This window comes from Pezoporus occidentalis, unplaced genomic scaffold (genome assembly GCF_034315485.1).
Source record: "Pezoporus occidentalis ecotype Australia unplaced genomic scaffold, CSIRO_AGI_Poc_V1 ctg82, whole genome shotgun sequence".
Classification (NCBI taxonomy): domain Eukaryota; kingdom Metazoa; phylum Chordata; class Aves; order Psittaciformes; family Psittacidae; genus Pezoporus; species Pezoporus occidentalis.
Window position 1 is genome coordinate 209,022 of NW_026916181.1, and position 16,832 is coordinate 225,853.

The following is a 16,832-nucleotide window of genomic DNA, read 5'->3' on the forward strand; positions in this document are numbered from 1 at the left end:
CTGGAGCACAACGAAGGAGAAGAGCTTTTACCAATTTTCAGCTGCTTGACCAAAAACTACTCCAAAGGCAAATCTGATCAGTTATTAGTCAAAAATATTTTGGAAGATTTTTGCATAGGCTGCTGCTGAAGAAGCTGAAAATTTGGGGTATTATAATCAAAAGCAGGCAACAGAAAGCATTCAGGAGCTTGAGTTTTCATTTTGGGAAAAGGCCGGTGTTAAGGTATGGCTTGGAAAAGAGTGAAAGTGCATAGTAAACAAGCAAGATTTACAGATGACCCTGAAAATATGAGGTATCTAATCCAACTATGTGAATCTCCACAGTAATAAAACTTGATTCAATCAACAGATGCAGACTAATGCAAATTGGACAGGCAGGTAATCGGCTGGGGATCTAGATGTTTAATCAAACACATCTTTCCAAGGGACCAGCAAGTTCCTGGCTTTGCTGTGCACTTGCGGAAGAAAAATGCTGACATTGCTTTGGGAGCTGTTTTTTGCTGAAATTGAATTGGGAGCATGATAAAATATGGTCTTTTTTTTTTTTTGAGATCCACAAAATGTTGTAGCTCAATTTGTCTATTGTATGCTATATTGACAACTTGGGTCCGTTCACTTAACAGTAGAATGAAGACACGTTCTGTGAAATGGAGAAATGGCAAATTGATAACGGATTAAATGGGAGAATCATTGCATATCATTAGACTAGCTCATACTTAGAAGCTGCTGTTGAGACTGAGAATGAAAGAAGATTAAATGCATTGTTGTATTCACTAGGGGACTAATAAAATTTAATTTCTAATATATTCGCATCTTTGATTCACATAACACCTTATTACTTCAGCCCCATCATAATCATCCAGGCCATCTATCCCCAGTGATCCCTTTCAGTGTGTACGGCGGGCAGTGTGGTGCTGTGGTAATTAGTCAGTACCTCTCGCTTTCAAATTTTATTAAAGTCAATCAATAGATTGACTTTTCCACCACCACCCCTCCTGTTAGAGGGCAGCAGACTGGTGGATGAGGTGCAGCATTTAGGCTTCTGTGGCAGTGAAGCATCTGGTGCTCTCATGCTATACAGGTACAGGACTAGGATCTTGCCTTCTTGCTGGTTTGATACTTTCATGAAGGTGAGAATTCAGAGGCCCTTTTGGAGCTTGAGTGCACACTCCTCTGCTGCTTCTACCATACTCCAACTGATCTTGCCTAGAAAGCAAAATAGGCTCTTCAGTGGAAGTTTGTTAGAAATGCTTGGGAAGTCCACAAGTGCCAAAGTTCTTCAGCTTCACAGTGGGGTTTTTTATAACTTGAGGGCAAGGAGAGAAAACGGAAAGGTTTACCATTTCCTCAAGCGAATTCAACACTTTGAGTCAGTCCTGGGGAGGGGGGGAATGTGTAAACAGTAACTTCAGGATTCTTTGGTCCCCAGAGATTAGTGATTCACAAATTGACCTGATTTTCCATTTAGGTAGCTTTAAGATGCCCACAGTTTGACTTCCCTTGACAAATCAGTACATCATCACAGGGTGAATCTCTGTTGGAAATACCTCTGTTGCATTCTGCAGCCTCCAGAAATCTTACTGACATACTGAAGCAGTCAGCAGTTGCATTTTGTGTACAAAACACATGCACATCCCCCACCCCGTGTATTATATACATTAAAAAATAATCCCTTACCACATCAGTGATGTTGAATCTGTGATAAATGCTACAGAACTTCTATTGTATTCTGTGTATTTTCCTTACTTTCACATTTTTGGGGCAATTGTGTGTTTATTGAACTTAAATGTTTTGGAGCGTTAGCAGTCCAGTCCTTTCATGACACACCTGTACATACATAGGTCAGCAGCAATTTTTGCTTCTCAGTTGCTAATTTGGGATCCTTTGACAAACTGGTGAACTTCTGCACGTTTCCCTGCTGCGTGCCTGCCCTTGAGTCTCCTGGAGTCTTTGTGGAGCTGCCAGAATTTGGTGTGTGTGAGGAGATGAATTTCACCCTGCAAGGGAGGGCTGAGGTACACTTAAAGATGAAAACTGAAAGCTCTTTTTTGCTGCTTTTAGTCCTATAGATGAAGCTCCAGCTTCAGAACTATTGGTGTACAGCTTGACATGTTTTTGTAAGACGATGCAGTTTCCTTACCTCAGCTTCTTTCCAGTAACAACCTGCTATCCCTAAGGTGGCCAATTTCAAGAGCTCTTGATAATGAAGAGACTATTCCTCAATGATTTTGGAGACTGTTTTGTTCCTACCCTGCTTCCCTATTCAGAGTACACTGAGATGGCACTTCGAGGCATGGTTTAGTGGTGGACTTAGCAGTGTTAGATTACAGTTGGACTTGATGATCTTAAAGGTCTTTTCCAACTGAAATGATTCTATGAATACCATGGCATAACTCTCCTTTCACATATAAAGATGTTACTGGAGGCTTAGACAAGTTGCTGCCTGATGGTTTGTCTAACAACTCTGCAGAAGAACTGACCCATTCAGTTACATTTGAGACAAATCCCCAAACAGCGTAGTAGTAACTGAGACGTGCCAGTGGGCAACCTTCCAAAACACAGCCCTGAGGGTAAGCTGGAGAAGGAAATACCCTGCACAATTTCCTGTTCAGCTGCCTGTTTTTAACTCCAGACTTTACCTTGGTTCTCACTGATGTTTTCTAACAGGTTTCTGACTTTAATAGTGACTAAAAATGTAAATGTTGGTTCAGTGGACCATGAACAAAATGCTGTGTCGGATGTCTTTAAGGTGATTGATGAAAACTGAAGAGATGGTAGGAAACAAAAGTGATGAAAGGACATGAAAAGGCACTTATAAATAGAAGGGAAAAAATCCTGCTTACCACTCTTTTCGATGCAGAAGCAGTGAAACCAAATCTCTTAACTAAAGTTAACAGTGAAGCTTTTTCCAGAGAAATGTTCTTTAGTTTAGATGTCAGTCTCTGGATGCAGCTGGAGAACATCTCCAGTTAAGGGTCAGTCCTTGCAGTGAGCCGCTTTTCATAGTTATGGCCATGCCAGGTTCTGCTGGACCGTGGAATTCACTGGAACATACTGAAGAGCCAAAATCAGTCCAGAGGCCAGCACCTGCAGGCAGGTTCAATGAGAGAGAAACCAGTACCAGTCAGGAGAGCTCCTCCAGAGAGGAGAGCTGTTGGTAGATTCCACATAAAGCAATGGTGTTATCCAGTCAGCATACAACACACAGCCAGAGAGGCTTCTTGGAAGCTTCTGCTGCTCCTCACAAGGCTTTTCTTTCTGGTTTACTATCTTTTTGCTAGCCGTAATAAGCAATGTGGTATGATGGTTAAGGTTTGGGATTTGAAAACTAGAAACAGGGCTCTGTTATCAGTTTGCTGTGACATACAGTTTTACTCGGTGCCTGCTTCTCCAGTGCAAGCCTGTGATCTGAGTCTGTCTGCATTAAGCTCATCCTTTGGCACCTGGGTGTGATGAGACTCTGGTCAACTCAATGACCAGAAGTGTGTTGCAGTTCTCAGGCATGGGCACTGATTTCAGTAAGTCCCATTGTTTTCCCACATCTCCTCTCCTTTCCCACAATTTTTACTTCACCTTCATTTTGACTGAGCTTATTTTGTTCTCTCCTTTCCCCTGGAATGCGGACTTTCAAAGTAGAGAAATAAAATTGGATTCCACTGTGAAAGACTAAACCTTGTAATTATAATAGAAAATAAAATCCCCGATTTCTTCCTTTGTTACCTGTCTTGCTGCTGGTTATATCATATGAAGCACATTATTGATTTCTCGTTGTGCACTGTTCTCGTTATCTGTGAAATAAGTGCCTTGTGCTAATGATACTCGTGGTAATATGAGAAACTTATTGAAATTCTTGGAGGAAGAGAGATGTATATTAATAGCTGTCATTAGTTAACTCTTCCCTTCAGAGGGGATTTTCAGCTGGTAAATAATTCCAGACCCAAAGCAGAAGTGGTGTAAGGAAGAAAGGATACACTTTTCAGTACAGCTGGATGAGTAACTTTAATAACCTCTTCCCCCAATATATTGTGCATAAATTTTCTGTCAGTGGTTGAAATATTCAAAAGAATGTGGTTTTAAACTGAGCTGCTGGATGCTGTTTCCTGTTGGACTGATTGCAATTCCAGGATTTTTTGGTATAGATAAGGATTTTGAGTTCACTTTCTTTTGGCAAATATTTTCCATGAACTGTCAGTGCTTGCTGTTTATCCATTGTACGTAATGAGCTTGCTGGCAGGAGACACGCAGGGAGTAGTCAGATAAAAGGAAAGCAAAGTCATATGGGTAGTAAATGGATTGCAGTGTTCATCCACAGTGCTGTAATATGTGTGTAGTTGTGAGGATTGCTGAGGGGTTACAGTGGTTGGTAATACAGAAACATTAAAGTCACGTTGGGTGCTCTCTGGTATGCTCTTCACAGTATGAAAACTTGGCCAGGCAATAGGTGTTACGGGCTGGAATACTAAATAAGAGTCAACCACAGTACAGCAGTTCCACTGAAGATGATGGATAATATTTTAGTGACTTGCACTGTGCGGTCATCTTAACATCTGCAGAGCTTCTCTAGTAAGTTTGAACAGCTCTTAACTCCTTACAAAATTTATTATTGAAGATGTGTTAATATTTGAAGGCTACCAGTACTGCTCTGCAGAACGGATGTCCTTGCTGCTGTGACACACTGAGCAGCTTCTTGACAAAGTATCTTCCATCATATGTGCTTTGTTGTAGAAAAATAACAGTGAGCCCTTGGCTGGGAGGTGTTGTGAATGTCAGGACCCTGCAAGCCCAGCACAGTGTGCCTCTGCATTCAGAGGTATCCGACTTGTGCACACCAATGCCTTCATCGTCGGTGAATCATGCCAGAGGGGAGTGACAGAAATGCAATATGCAAGTGAAGTGGAAATTCTGCCTCTCCCCCGAGATGCGATGCTAAATGAGTTATTGTGGTTAATTATTCACAGTTCTTGGCTATGAGATTCTCTGCTGCAGTGTGTGTGTGGAGAGGACGTGCCGACAGAAGGGATGCGTCTAGGACGTTGGTTAGAAATACAGATTTCCGGGTCGTCTGAAAACTGTTCCCAGTGGGAAGGAGCACAGCTTTGCAGAGCAGCTCCACTGCACTGCAAGAAGCTAGCTGGCATTCCCTGGAGCCATTCTTGTTTCTGTTTCAAGACTGTGAAACAATTCATTCAGTAGTAGGAGAGCAAGATTTCAATGGGGCGTGTCCCTTACAGAGATCAGAGGAAGTCTTTGCTCCTCTCCAAAATGTTGGCAGCCAAAGGAGAGACTCCCTTCACGTAGCACTGGCTGTGTTTGCAGATTTCCTCTTTGAAAGGTAAATAAGGAGATGTGTGCAGGAAGATTTAATAGGCTCCAAGCTTTCTGCAACATGCTCCGTTGGCTGCTACAGTGAAACAAAAACACTAAAACTGTTTACCACTCCAGTACCCCTCAAGTAGCTGATTTAATAGAGGTAGAGGCTTATTTAATAGAGATAAATACCTTGGAGATCTTTTAAAAACCATTCCTCATCCGTTTCCCTGTAATGTGAATCTGCAGTTGGCATTTGCTAATAGCGGAATGCTTCAGAGCATACATTAGAGAATGTCTACAATCTGATGTGTAAAGGACTTTTTTTTAGTCTGCTAAATCTCATTTTATTGAACCTTTTGGTTTTATCTCTTCCTGCGTCTCCTGTTTTTAAGCTCACCCTGTATGTAGGTCACACTTTCACATTTTATGCTTGAGCCACTGTCTTGAAGCGGTATCTCTTATAAAATGAAAAACTACTATCTCTATAGAAATAGGACTTCATTTTTGCCGTAGAGGTGGTAGTAATTTCCCCTTGGTTAATCCATTTAGTTGGGTATTGCTTGGTTTTACTGCTGAACTTCAGCATTTTGGAGTTCTGGTTTGTGATAGGATTGTTCCTTTCCGAGCTAATCTGTAGATAAAATTGTTGCAGACCATGCCAGGAAGGCAAAAAGTGGTCAGCCAACCCTGCACTCAAACACAGAGGAGCTGCTCAGCTTATGGTCGTCTTCAGAAAAACGGCAGCGCTGCTTATTTTTAAATCTCCTAAGATTTAAGGGAGAAGAAAAGCTCTATAGACTCCTTGGTCTGGGTAGCAGGATGCTTCACAACAAGCATCATTATGAGATTTGGAGTCATGACACACTTTGAATTTGTGAAACAATTTTTTTTAAGTTGTTTTCTTTTTTTAATGGTGACTTTAACTTGGCTGTAGTTGATTTGAATATAGAACATCGTTCTTGGATCTGCACGTTACTGCAGGTTTGACAGCCTTTCACTAAAGAAATACTTCCCAGTGTTAAAGCTCTTAAGACCTCCTGTGAAGCCACTCAGTGTGCAGTAAAGCTGATCCAACTCCGAGTGTTGCAGAAGAGCTTTTTTAATATTAATCGCTTCATTAGTGTAGAGAGAATCTTGTAGGCATGTGGTGTTAGAGGGAGCATGGCCAAATTATGGAGCGGTTGAGGCTCCTGTCAAGCGGCAGCTCCCAGGCTGGGAATTTGACAGTTTCCAGCTATCTGGTCTGCTGAAACACAGCTGTGTTGTTCCAGTTTTTACATTTTTATTCCCCAATCAACCTTAATTTTGCCAGTGAACAACATCCCTCATAGCTGTGAATATCTCCTCTTTTTGCTACAAAGCCCTCAGTGTCTTTGGGTGGTGTTTTATGTCCAATTTCTTGTTTTGGTGTGATTCAGCCTTTGCCACCTTTCTGACCCCAGCAGTTTGAGTTGCCCAGTATCTGCTTCTGCTTGTCTGCCTTTTCTTCCACGTCCTTGTAGCTGTGATCATTTATTTTTTGGGGGGGTTGAAAAATATAGGAGTTAATGAAAAATTAAAGACCTACTCAAGCAGAGTTACTAAGAGCATAGTAATGTTGTCTTGATGTACCAAGTGGCTGCTCTTCTTTTGCAGTACCCTGTCAGAGTAAATACTGGAATCAAAACGTGGGAGGAGTGTGAGGATGAGGACATATGAGGAAGCAGTGCTCATCTTGCTGTGTGAGCTAAGCTAGATCTGGACACAAGTTTCTAATGCTGAAGCTTGGTACACCATCTCTGTTACTCTGTTCTCCAGCAAACTTGACTTTTCACAAGTAGGTTTCAAGTGTGCGCATATCCTGGGTCAACCCAGAGGTTGACATCACTGCCTTTGACCTGATAAATTGCAAATGCTTCCTGTAGACTGTTAAGAAACAGGGTAAATGCAAATCAAGCCTTCCACAGTCATGTTCCTCAAGCATTTTGACACTGGTGCTTAGGGGTTGCTTATGATTGATGGACAAGGGTAGAGCAGTTGATGTCATCTACCTGGACTTGTGCAAAGCGTTTGACACTGTCCCACACGACATCCTTGTCTCTAAACTGGAAAGACATCAATTTGACAGGCGGGCCACTCGGTGGATAAAGAACTGGCTGGATGGTCCCATGCAAAGAGTTGTGGTCGATGGCTGAGCATCCAGCTGGAGACCAGTAACAGTGGTGTCCCTCAGGGATCGGAGTTGGGACTGGTCTTGTTCAACATCTTTGTTGGTGACATGGACAGTGGGATTGAGTGCGCACTCAGCAAGTTTGCTGATGACATCAAGCTGTGTGGTTTGGTTGATACGCTGGAGGGAAGGAATGCCATCCAGAGGGACCTTGACACGCTTGTGAGGTGGGCTGATGCCAACCTCATGAAGTTTAACCATGACAAGCGCAAGGTCCTACACCTGGGTTGGAGCAATCCCAGGCACAGCTGCAGGTTGGGCAGAGAAGAGATTCAGAACAGCCCTGTGGAGAAGGACTTGGGGGTGTTGGTTGATGAGAAAATGAACATGAGCTGGCTTCAGAGTGTGGTCGCAGCCCCGAAAGCCAACCATATCCTGGGCTACATCAAAAGGAGAGTGACCAGAAGGTCGAAGGAGGGGATTCTCTACCTCTACTCTGCTCTTGTGAGAGCTCACCTGGAGTATTGTGTGCAGTTCTGGTGTCCTCAACATAAAAAGGACATGGAACTGTTGGAACAAGTCCAGAGGAGGGCCACGAGGATGATCAAAGGACTGGAGCACCTCCTGTATGAAGACAGGCTGAGAAAGTGGGGGCTGTTCAGCCTGGAGAAGAGAAGGCTGCGTGGAGACCTCGTAGCAGCCTTTCAGTATTTGAAGGGGGCCTACAAGGATGCTGGGGAGGGAATATTCATTAGGGACTCCAGTGACAGGACAAGGGGTAACGGGTTCAAACTTAAACAGGGGAAGTTTAGATTGGATATAAGGAAGAAATTCTTTACTGTGAGGGTGGTGAGGCACTGGAATGGGTTGTCCAGGGAAGTTGTGAATGCCCCATCCCTGGCAGTGTTCAAGGCCAGGTTGGGCAGAGCCTTGGGTGAGATGGTTTAGTGTGAGGTGTCCCTGCCCATGGCAGGGGGGTTGGAACTAGATGATCTTAAGGTCCTTCCCATCCCTAACTATTCTATGATTCTGACTGTTGTGTTCAGAGTCACTAATAGACATACCCCCTGCAGTTTGTGTTGGCAAGTTCCACAGTTTAAATTCGGTGAAAGCAGGTTTTTAAATCTGCAGTATTAGAAATTGTGATGCTCACTTTCAGTTCTGCATTCGAGGAAACTAAAGGCTTCCTGTTTGCTTTTTCCATGGCATGTCTAAGATCATGAGAAGTATAAGCTGTTATCTCTTCCCCTATGCAGACTTTCTCCCAAGTACCCTGATGGGCATCAGTTGTGTTTCTGCATCCCTACACTGAGTCCTCTTCTCTGTTAAATAGTTTTTTGAGTCCACTAGAAGACTTTAAACTGACCAGGAATACGCAGCCTGTCAGTACAGTGAGGCAAATCCTCAAATTCCCTGCTTGCCTATGAAACAAAACCAGCCTGCAGTGGTATTCTGTTGCAGACTCAAAGGAAGAGGCTAGATTTGCAAAAGCAGCTTCTGAATGTTCAAGCTGCTCTTAGAGGACTTCTCAGGTAAATGGAGCAGAATATAAATTTTTCCTGGAAAGTGACTACTTTGAGTTGTTGTTGCCATGATGTTTCATAAGGGAAGAGAACAGGGTATCAGTTACTGACCTGGCCATGTCATCCACCTTTTCTTCTTTGCAGATTGAGATTGTTGGTGAGACAGGATTTTTTCACGTTTGTTTAAGTATTTCACCCTGAACCTCCAGCAACTGCAACAAGCTGCAAACATATGCTGTGACTCTAGTGCCACAGGTCATCATGTAACATCAGGCATGTCCCGAGTTTCTACAGCTGTCTCCTGTAAATCAGGGGAAAATCCCAAATTCTGGAGCTTTACCAGCTGCCATTGTGCAGCTGCATCCTCTGACAGGCTGTGCTTCAGAGCTGATCTTCAGGCTGAGACCGTATGTACCCTTGGGCTTGTTTCTGCACACAGGCAGCCTTGTGGGGTGAAGAACTGCTTGCTTGTCTACCTGCCATGCTTATGTTGGAAACTCAGCACTAGCACAGAGCTGATTACAAAGAGCCTGCAAATAGTCAGTCTGGGGCTGTTTGAAAACCCACCAGCATTTTGTTTCTTAACAGCACTGGTACTGTAGCTCTTGACCCACTCCTAATACTAATAGATCACTGTGTCTTTAAGTCTCAGCCCATGCCTGGCCGTTACTTTCAGTGACAGTGTTCTCATGTTGCCTGCCATGCTCTTTCTGCCCAGTCCTCATCTTGCAGTGAGCTGGACCAAAACAGATGCACAGATGCCAGCAGCAGCAAATTCATGCCACATCTGCTTAAATCTTCAGTTATCTGCATATTATCCGCTGATGCACTTGAGGGCTGGGCTGCCAATCAGGAGGTCTGAGGCAGGCTGGAGGAATGGGCTGACAGAAGCTTTGTGAGATTCAGCAAGGAAAAAACCTTTCAGCTGTTGAATGGAGGTGCAAGGATTCCAAGGGGCTTCTTCAAAACCACCTATTCCCCATTACTAAAGCAGAAAATATTTTGTTGATAGTGGTGACAAAAGAGGATTAAAAGCTCAGATGTATACAGCTTTTCTGGATGGCTGCTGCTGCTGCCACTCTAATATGTAGTGATGGAAATGCCATGATGTGTGCTGCAGGCCACTGATCAGTGATGGAATGTGTCCAGGGATAACTTTTCCTTTCCTTTCTAAATGTTTGAGAAGTCCAATGGTTTCTGTAGAGCTTTGTATCTGCTGCTTGCCAGTATGCTGGTCTTGCTCCTGTAATCAGGCAGCGTCAGGTTGGCACATGGACCTTTTGCTTGTATAACCTGGAGCTCCAATACCGTTTTCATGGTTCAGTGCTTCACAATTCCTGTGAATTTAAGATTCTTCAGTATCTGCCAGGACTGTATGAAGCCAGCAGGCTGTGGTGTGTTGGATTCTTTTGCACTGTTTAGTGGCACTGGTTTCAGAAGCAAGTACTGCCTTACCCAGAGTACCGCATCCAGCTCTAAGGCCACCAGCATAAGAAGGCGCATGGAGCTGTTGGAGCAAGTCCAGAGAAGGCCATGAAGCTGCTCAAAGGGCTGAAGCATCTCTGCTATGGACACAGGCTGAGAGAGCTGGTCCTGTTTAGCCTGGAGAAGAGAAGGCTCTGGGGAGACCTTAGAGCAGCTTCCAGTGCCTAAAGGGGCCAACAACAAAGCTGGAGAGGAGCTTTTGACAAGGGCAGGTAGGGACAGGACAAGGGGGAATGGCTTTAAATTGTCAGAGGAGAAATTTAGCTGAGATCTGAGGAAGAAGCTCTTCCCTGTGAAGGTGGTGAGGCCCTGGCACAGGTTGCCCAGAGAAGCTGTGGCTGCCCCATCCCTGGCAGTGTTCAAGGCCAGGTTGGTTGGGGCTTGGAGCAACCTGGTCTGGTGGAAGGTGTCCCTGCCCGTGGCAGGGGGTTGGAACTGGGTGAGCTTTAAGGTCCCTTCCATTCTTGGAGTCTGTGATATTCTGGAAGGATGTGGTTGAGCAGGGCAATCTTACATGGTTAGCAAAGGCACCAAACATCAGGGAAGTGGAGTGAGTTTATCTGTGTTGTTTTTTTCTTTTTTAACTGTTGTTCAGTAGGTATTCCTGCATGGTTGGACTGTTCTTCAGTGGTCCCTCTAGCTTTTTGATGGAGCTGGAGAAGGATCTGTGATGGCTGGTGAACCTCACCTCTGTGAGAGCCTGAGTCGTGGCCCTTGGGCAGAAGTTTCTGTACAGGCATTACGCAGTGACAGCTCTGAAGGAGCAGGGTTTGCTTTTGATCACTGGCGTTGAAGTGCAGATTATTACTCTTCTAGATCACAAATTCCCAACCATTCAGGTATAGCCCACCATTTCCTCTTAGACAAAGTGAAGACTTTGCTTTGTCTTCTGTCTTCTGTGGCTGTGTGAAGTTGCTTGTGGGCCCGTGTGGTCCTGCCTCTGGCTGAAGGATGCTGACTAAGATCTGTAACCAACCCATTCCAGGCAATAGCTTATGAGCTGGTGCAGTTTCCTCACATCTTATAAAATGGAAGTAACGGATACTAATAAAATATTATTCAAAGCTCTTGTTCCGAAGCTGAGCTTAAGAGTTAATAAATAGTGTTTGTGCTGAAGTATTGACTTGGACACAAATCCAGAGGTCTGACTTTCTTGGCTTTAACCACTGGTGTGGCTGTTAACGCTTTTTATGTATGTTCAGAGCCTTTTTTTTGTTGAGGGTTCTGTCACCATATTTTACTTCACATAACCACCTGAGGTTTGGGGTGGAATGAGCTCTCCTGAAAAGAAGTCTTTACAATCCATGCCTAATAGCTGCTTTTCTAACTAAAATACTGTACCTTCATGTAAGTGTGTAAAAGTAAATGTAATTGGATTATGCAAAATAATCTCTTAAAGTGAGGTTTTAAAGCAGTTAATAATAAGCAAGTTGGAGGTGTCTAAAGCTGGATGATGCTAACAGGTGCTTTGTGCAGCTGAAACATAAAAGGTCTCTTACAGAGCTGATATGTAAGAAAGACTTACTGGAACCCTCTCTTGCATTAAAATCGGGTTTTTAAGAGTAGAAATTTCTCTACACTGAAACTTCTAACTGTCTGATTTCAGTTCCCCCATTAAATTAATCCATTAAGGTTTGTGGCTGCTCTGTTTCATTACATGCTCTTAATTTGATGCTTCATTATTCTAGTGTAATTTGTTTCCACTCCCTCTTTAGATTGTTATCAAATGCCTCTTTAGCGGGGGTTTACTTAAAATTCTGGGGTTTGACTGTGTTACCTCCCACTTGCTTCTTGATGTTTGAGATTACAAGGTCCTGAAGGGGCTCTTCTGAAAGGGAATGTGTTGATTTGGGGGAGTACAAAAAGGTGTTTGGAGCATGTATGGAGTTGGCCGTCATACAGAAGACTTTTTCCTCACTTCTCAGAGAACAGCTAGACTCTGTTTTTCTCCTCCAGTCACTTCCATGAGTCTCACATCATGTCTCTCCATTGCTCTTGCAGGTCAGATTCCGGGGCCCGGTTCGATGATACCCGGACAACCCATGCCAGGCCGGATGATGCCAAGTGTGGCAGCTAACATCCATCCAGCTGGCGGTGGTCCCCCCCCACCTGGCATGTCACCGATGACAGGAAATTTAATTGGACCTCGTGTTCCTCTAGCAGCTCCGAATGGCATGTGTAAGTGGATGTCCAGCAGAAAACATTTTGAATATACCTGGTGTGGCTTTTTCTGTCTCTTGCCTAGTTGCTGGAAAACTCATTGCAGTTGAAACCCCTTTATCTGCTGCAGGAATAATAGGATCTCTGCATGTTGGAAGCCAAAGACTAGTGCCAGAGGTGTGCTTGAAGCTTTAAGTGCTTGTCTCCCCTCTAGGTATTCAAACATATTTCATTGTCCTTTATTTTATTTATAGCATCCCTTATTTTATTTATAATGACAGTAAGGCTCTGTGGTCATCATCACAAATTGCTCCTGACTTGCTCTGGAAGAACGCACAGTAGAGGTTCAGGAATTAACAGTATCTAAATCCTTACGTAGCAGAGGAGAGAATACAATTCAGTTCAACAATGCCTTGCTGAAAATTTGGCATTGTGATATTAGAAGGAGGAAGTCCTAATTAGGAAGAAGCAAAAGGTATATTGGGAATGTTCTTTACACACTATAAATACCTACACCTCCAAAACTGAAGTTGATTTATGCCAGCCAAAAAAAGCAGTAGCTCCTGTGTGGGTGTTACTTAAATGAGTGTGAGAATTTGGCCAAAGCCAGCAAGCAAAAGAGAAGCTGGCGTGGCTGGTGTAGGATGCTCTGCTCTGAATTCCTCAATATATTTGTCTGTATTAGCTGTAGCCTGGGACAAGCTGCTGGCCTGCTTCAGCACGGCAGCCTTGACCCCAGAAATGTTCCTCAGCACACAACTGTCTCCAAACAGGCAAAAGTTGTGATGGCTTGTAGTGCCTCTCCCAAAAAATAATTGGGAAAAGCCATCCCATTTTAGCCTCAGATGAAGGGAGTTGCTGAGGAGTACTGACTCATTGGTGTTAACCAGCATAAGCATGAGATGCTCCCTTCTGATGCTATTTTTGTTCAAACATTGCTCCTTATTCTTTTGGTGCTGTAGCTTTACTTGGTTTTCCTCCCTTTTTTTCTGAACCTCTACCTCTGGGAATATCTTACGTCAGGTTACATTCCTGCTTACTCTCTTCTCTTATCTTAATTTCTTTTTTCCCCTCCCCTATTGAACAAGTCAGTCATGTTCCATTAACATCTCCTCTCTGTGCATGAAATCTGGCCTTTTGTATCCTTCATTTCTTTCCTCCTACTTGCTGCATCTGTGGATTCCTCTACTTTAACCTACATACACTGCTCAGAGCTTAAGTGCAGGCTCTGTTTATATAAAGTCTATTGTTGCATCTATTTTTAAAGAAAAGAGCCATAATCTAATGGTTCAAGCACAGAGGTGGGAGATGAGAAATGCTAATTCCAGCTGAAGGTTGCTTGATGTGAACTTTGCCAGCTACTGAGCTGTCATCTTTTCTGTAAAATATGGGAATTTTTTTTCCCTCTTTCACAGTGTCCACACAGTGCTTAGTGGTTGAAAAGCACAATAAAACATGCAGTGAAGCTTCCTTGGGAAGCTGCAGTCATAGCCATTTCTGGGGACAGTCCTTGTTGCTTTTTCCTCCAACAGCCACATCTGCTGTGGCACATAGACATCTGGGCATCGGCATTGGGTTCCTTTTCCATGTTCAGCCCTTCCTGGTGTCCTGCTCACTGTTTCTCTGCTGTTTTTCCACAGATCCCCCTCCAGCACAGCCACCTCCACCAGCAGAAGGAGTGACTCCACCTCCAGCAGCAGCCCCACCAGCCTCAGCTGCTCCCTAAAGCAATCAAGGAAGAAGGAACTTCTACAGCAACATAGTGGTGACCAAAAATGAATTCCTCAGTTACCTCCTGTTCCCCTAGGAGATTTTCACCTCCTGTTGGCCTGCCCCGGTTGTGTATGTGTGCATATACATACACAGATACAAGCACATTATACACAGGATCTGCCCACCACTATGACTACCTGTAACTTGGCAATACTCCGCATTGCTTTGGGAAAGCTTCAGATCAAAGACGCCAGTAGTGCTGCCATGTTGCTGGTGGGAAGTCCTTTATGCTTTGGTCTGCTTGCCTTTCAGGGTGTGCTCAACTCTGGTTTCTTTCATCTTGGTGTTTTGAACTTTGGGTTCTCCTGGGGAGGGTAAAAAAGAACCAAGCTTGCACAGTGAAGGCGTTAGCTGAGCTTTAGGATGTAGCATGTGCCCACTCCACCTGTGATCTAATGTTTTGAGTTCTCCAGGTAGAGCAAAGCATCAAGGTTGGATGCCAAACCAGTGGTTCGAACAGAGAAGGAAAATAAGGGCATGTTGTAGCACAGAAAGTGCAGGAATGCCGCTGTGTTCATTACAGATATCTCATCATTAAGGACAGTAGCCGAGTCCTGGGGCTGCCTCGCTAACTTATTAAAGAAAATATTGATCCAGTGCAAATGAAGCCAGGGGTGAATCAATTGGAATAAAACCACTCAATGGTAGGAGTTTTCTTGCTCCAGTTTTTACCTTTCTTTTGCCTTTGAAGGTGGTAGTTGAACCTCTTGAGTAGTTTGGTACAGTAGCCAACTGAGGAATAAACCCATGATTTTTAGTCCCTCTTTTTGGAGCATATACTTTTTACTTTTTAAAATGAACAAAAAAAAAAAAGTAGATAGCAAAGAAGTGCTAGCATTTGGGATTGGGTTGGGATGGCTGGGATGCAAATGCCAGAACTACCTCCTGTGGACAGCTGAGGTGTGCAGAGTCAGCGACCGTGGGTCACGTCTCCAGGACAGCTCACACATTACCTTCCACTCACTGAGCTTCCATGGTCTAGGGGGTTGAGATGTGAGGGAACAGCTTCAGCAGGCAAATCTAGAAGCGCTCATTGAGACCATCACACACAGACCTTCAGGCTGACAACAGCTGCCTGTTTGCTCATCGTTAGTGACTGCAGAAAATCTTTTACCCATTGTGGTTTGGGTTCTCTGCTCTCTTCCTGGTATAAGAGCGTTTGCCAGGTTTCCTTGCAAAAAGTCTGGCATCTGCTTGCTTGTTTAAAGGGTGGCTTTCAGCAGTCAAGTGCAAGGTGGTGGCCTGAGGATTGACCAGAGAGAGAGCTCTCAAATACATCCGAAACCTGCAGAACCACCTATACCATTAAAAACAAAAAGATTTCCTTTGAAGAGCACTCAGGTGATGGACTCATCAAAGCTAATGGTTGAACTTCCCAGGTCTTACAAGCACATGAGTGCAGATTAACCAGTTCTGGGCTCCATGCTCAGATGATCATCCACAGCCTTGTTACTTCCAGCACATAGGAATGATGCTTTCCACTGTCAACCTCTAAGAATCCACAGTGCCTAGCAGAGAACAGTCAGGGCCTGCCTTCCTTCCACCTCCCACAAAGGAAATTCAGCCTCAACATTACCTTTCCCTCCAGGGTCTTTGGGGTGAGCATGGGATTTTCTGGTTCAAACCGTAGTCCAGTTTAGAATAACCTCAGGTTGTTTTTAGCGTGATCAAATATAAAAGATCCAGATGGAGACTATTTTTTACTGTACTAGTGGCGATCCTACAGAGTACCTGAATTCTTGACACTGTTGTGTTTCTGTATAAATAATACCTGTGCTGACTTTTTCATCTGATCCTATGTACAGGGCCGGTTTTATTCCTGCAACACAGCCTCCCAATTTTGTGAAATAAATCAAAAAACAACATGTTTTTTGTACAAAGCTTGCGCCACTTTGTCTGGAGTCTCCTTTCCCTCTGTGTGTGTTGTGGATGAGCTGAGACTTGTTAATATGATACGGGTTTATTTTGGGGCTGCATTTTGACTACAATGGAGTAAATGCAAAGCCTGATCTTGTTACTCTGCGAGGTGGGAGACACCAAATAGTGCAGGCAAGCAAAGGCCTTTTGCAATGCGCTCGGCGATCCCCTGCTTTGGAAAATGGTATTTTAGATTTAAAAAGCTTAATGAATCTGGACGAGGTAAAACAGTAATCGAGGCCTGATGGGATTATTTCTGTTTGATTCCTGCTTTCCCCACTGTTGTGCTGTGGACAATCGCTCAGGCTCGTGTTCCCAGTTGAATCACACACTTGAAAGAAGAGCTCTGAAGTGGCAGATTTTAATAGAGGAGGGCTGGGCACGCTGAGCAAGCAGGATCCCACTGTTCCTCTATTCCCATACCAGCTTCGCTGTTAATTGTTTAATTCAGATGCCTGTTCAGATCTTTTGTCCTCTCCTGCAGGGGTCCGGAGGCTGCCAGGGTAGTTTGCCTT

At 44.0% G+C, this 16,832-nt stretch overlaps 1 protein-coding gene across 2 annotated transcripts in view; it reads left to right on the forward strand.

The window, feature by feature from the left end:
* The window catches only part of SMARCC1 (SWI/SNF related, matrix associated, actin dependent regulator of chromatin subfamily c member 1), a 95,025-nt gene extending 78,745 nt beyond the window's left edge, over window positions 1-16,280 (forward strand). For both annotated transcript variants that reach the window (XM_062603943.1, XM_062603942.1), the window contains exons 27-28: window positions 12,469-12,645; window positions 14,268-16,280. In XM_062603943.1, the coding sequence (XP_062459927.1) occupies window positions 12,469-12,645; window positions 14,268-14,353 (263 nt within the window). In that variant the 3' untranslated portion in view covers window positions 14,354-16,280. The remainder of the gene's footprint in view (window positions 1-12,468; window positions 12,646-14,267) is intronic.
* Window positions 16,281-16,832: the final 552 nt, after the last annotated feature.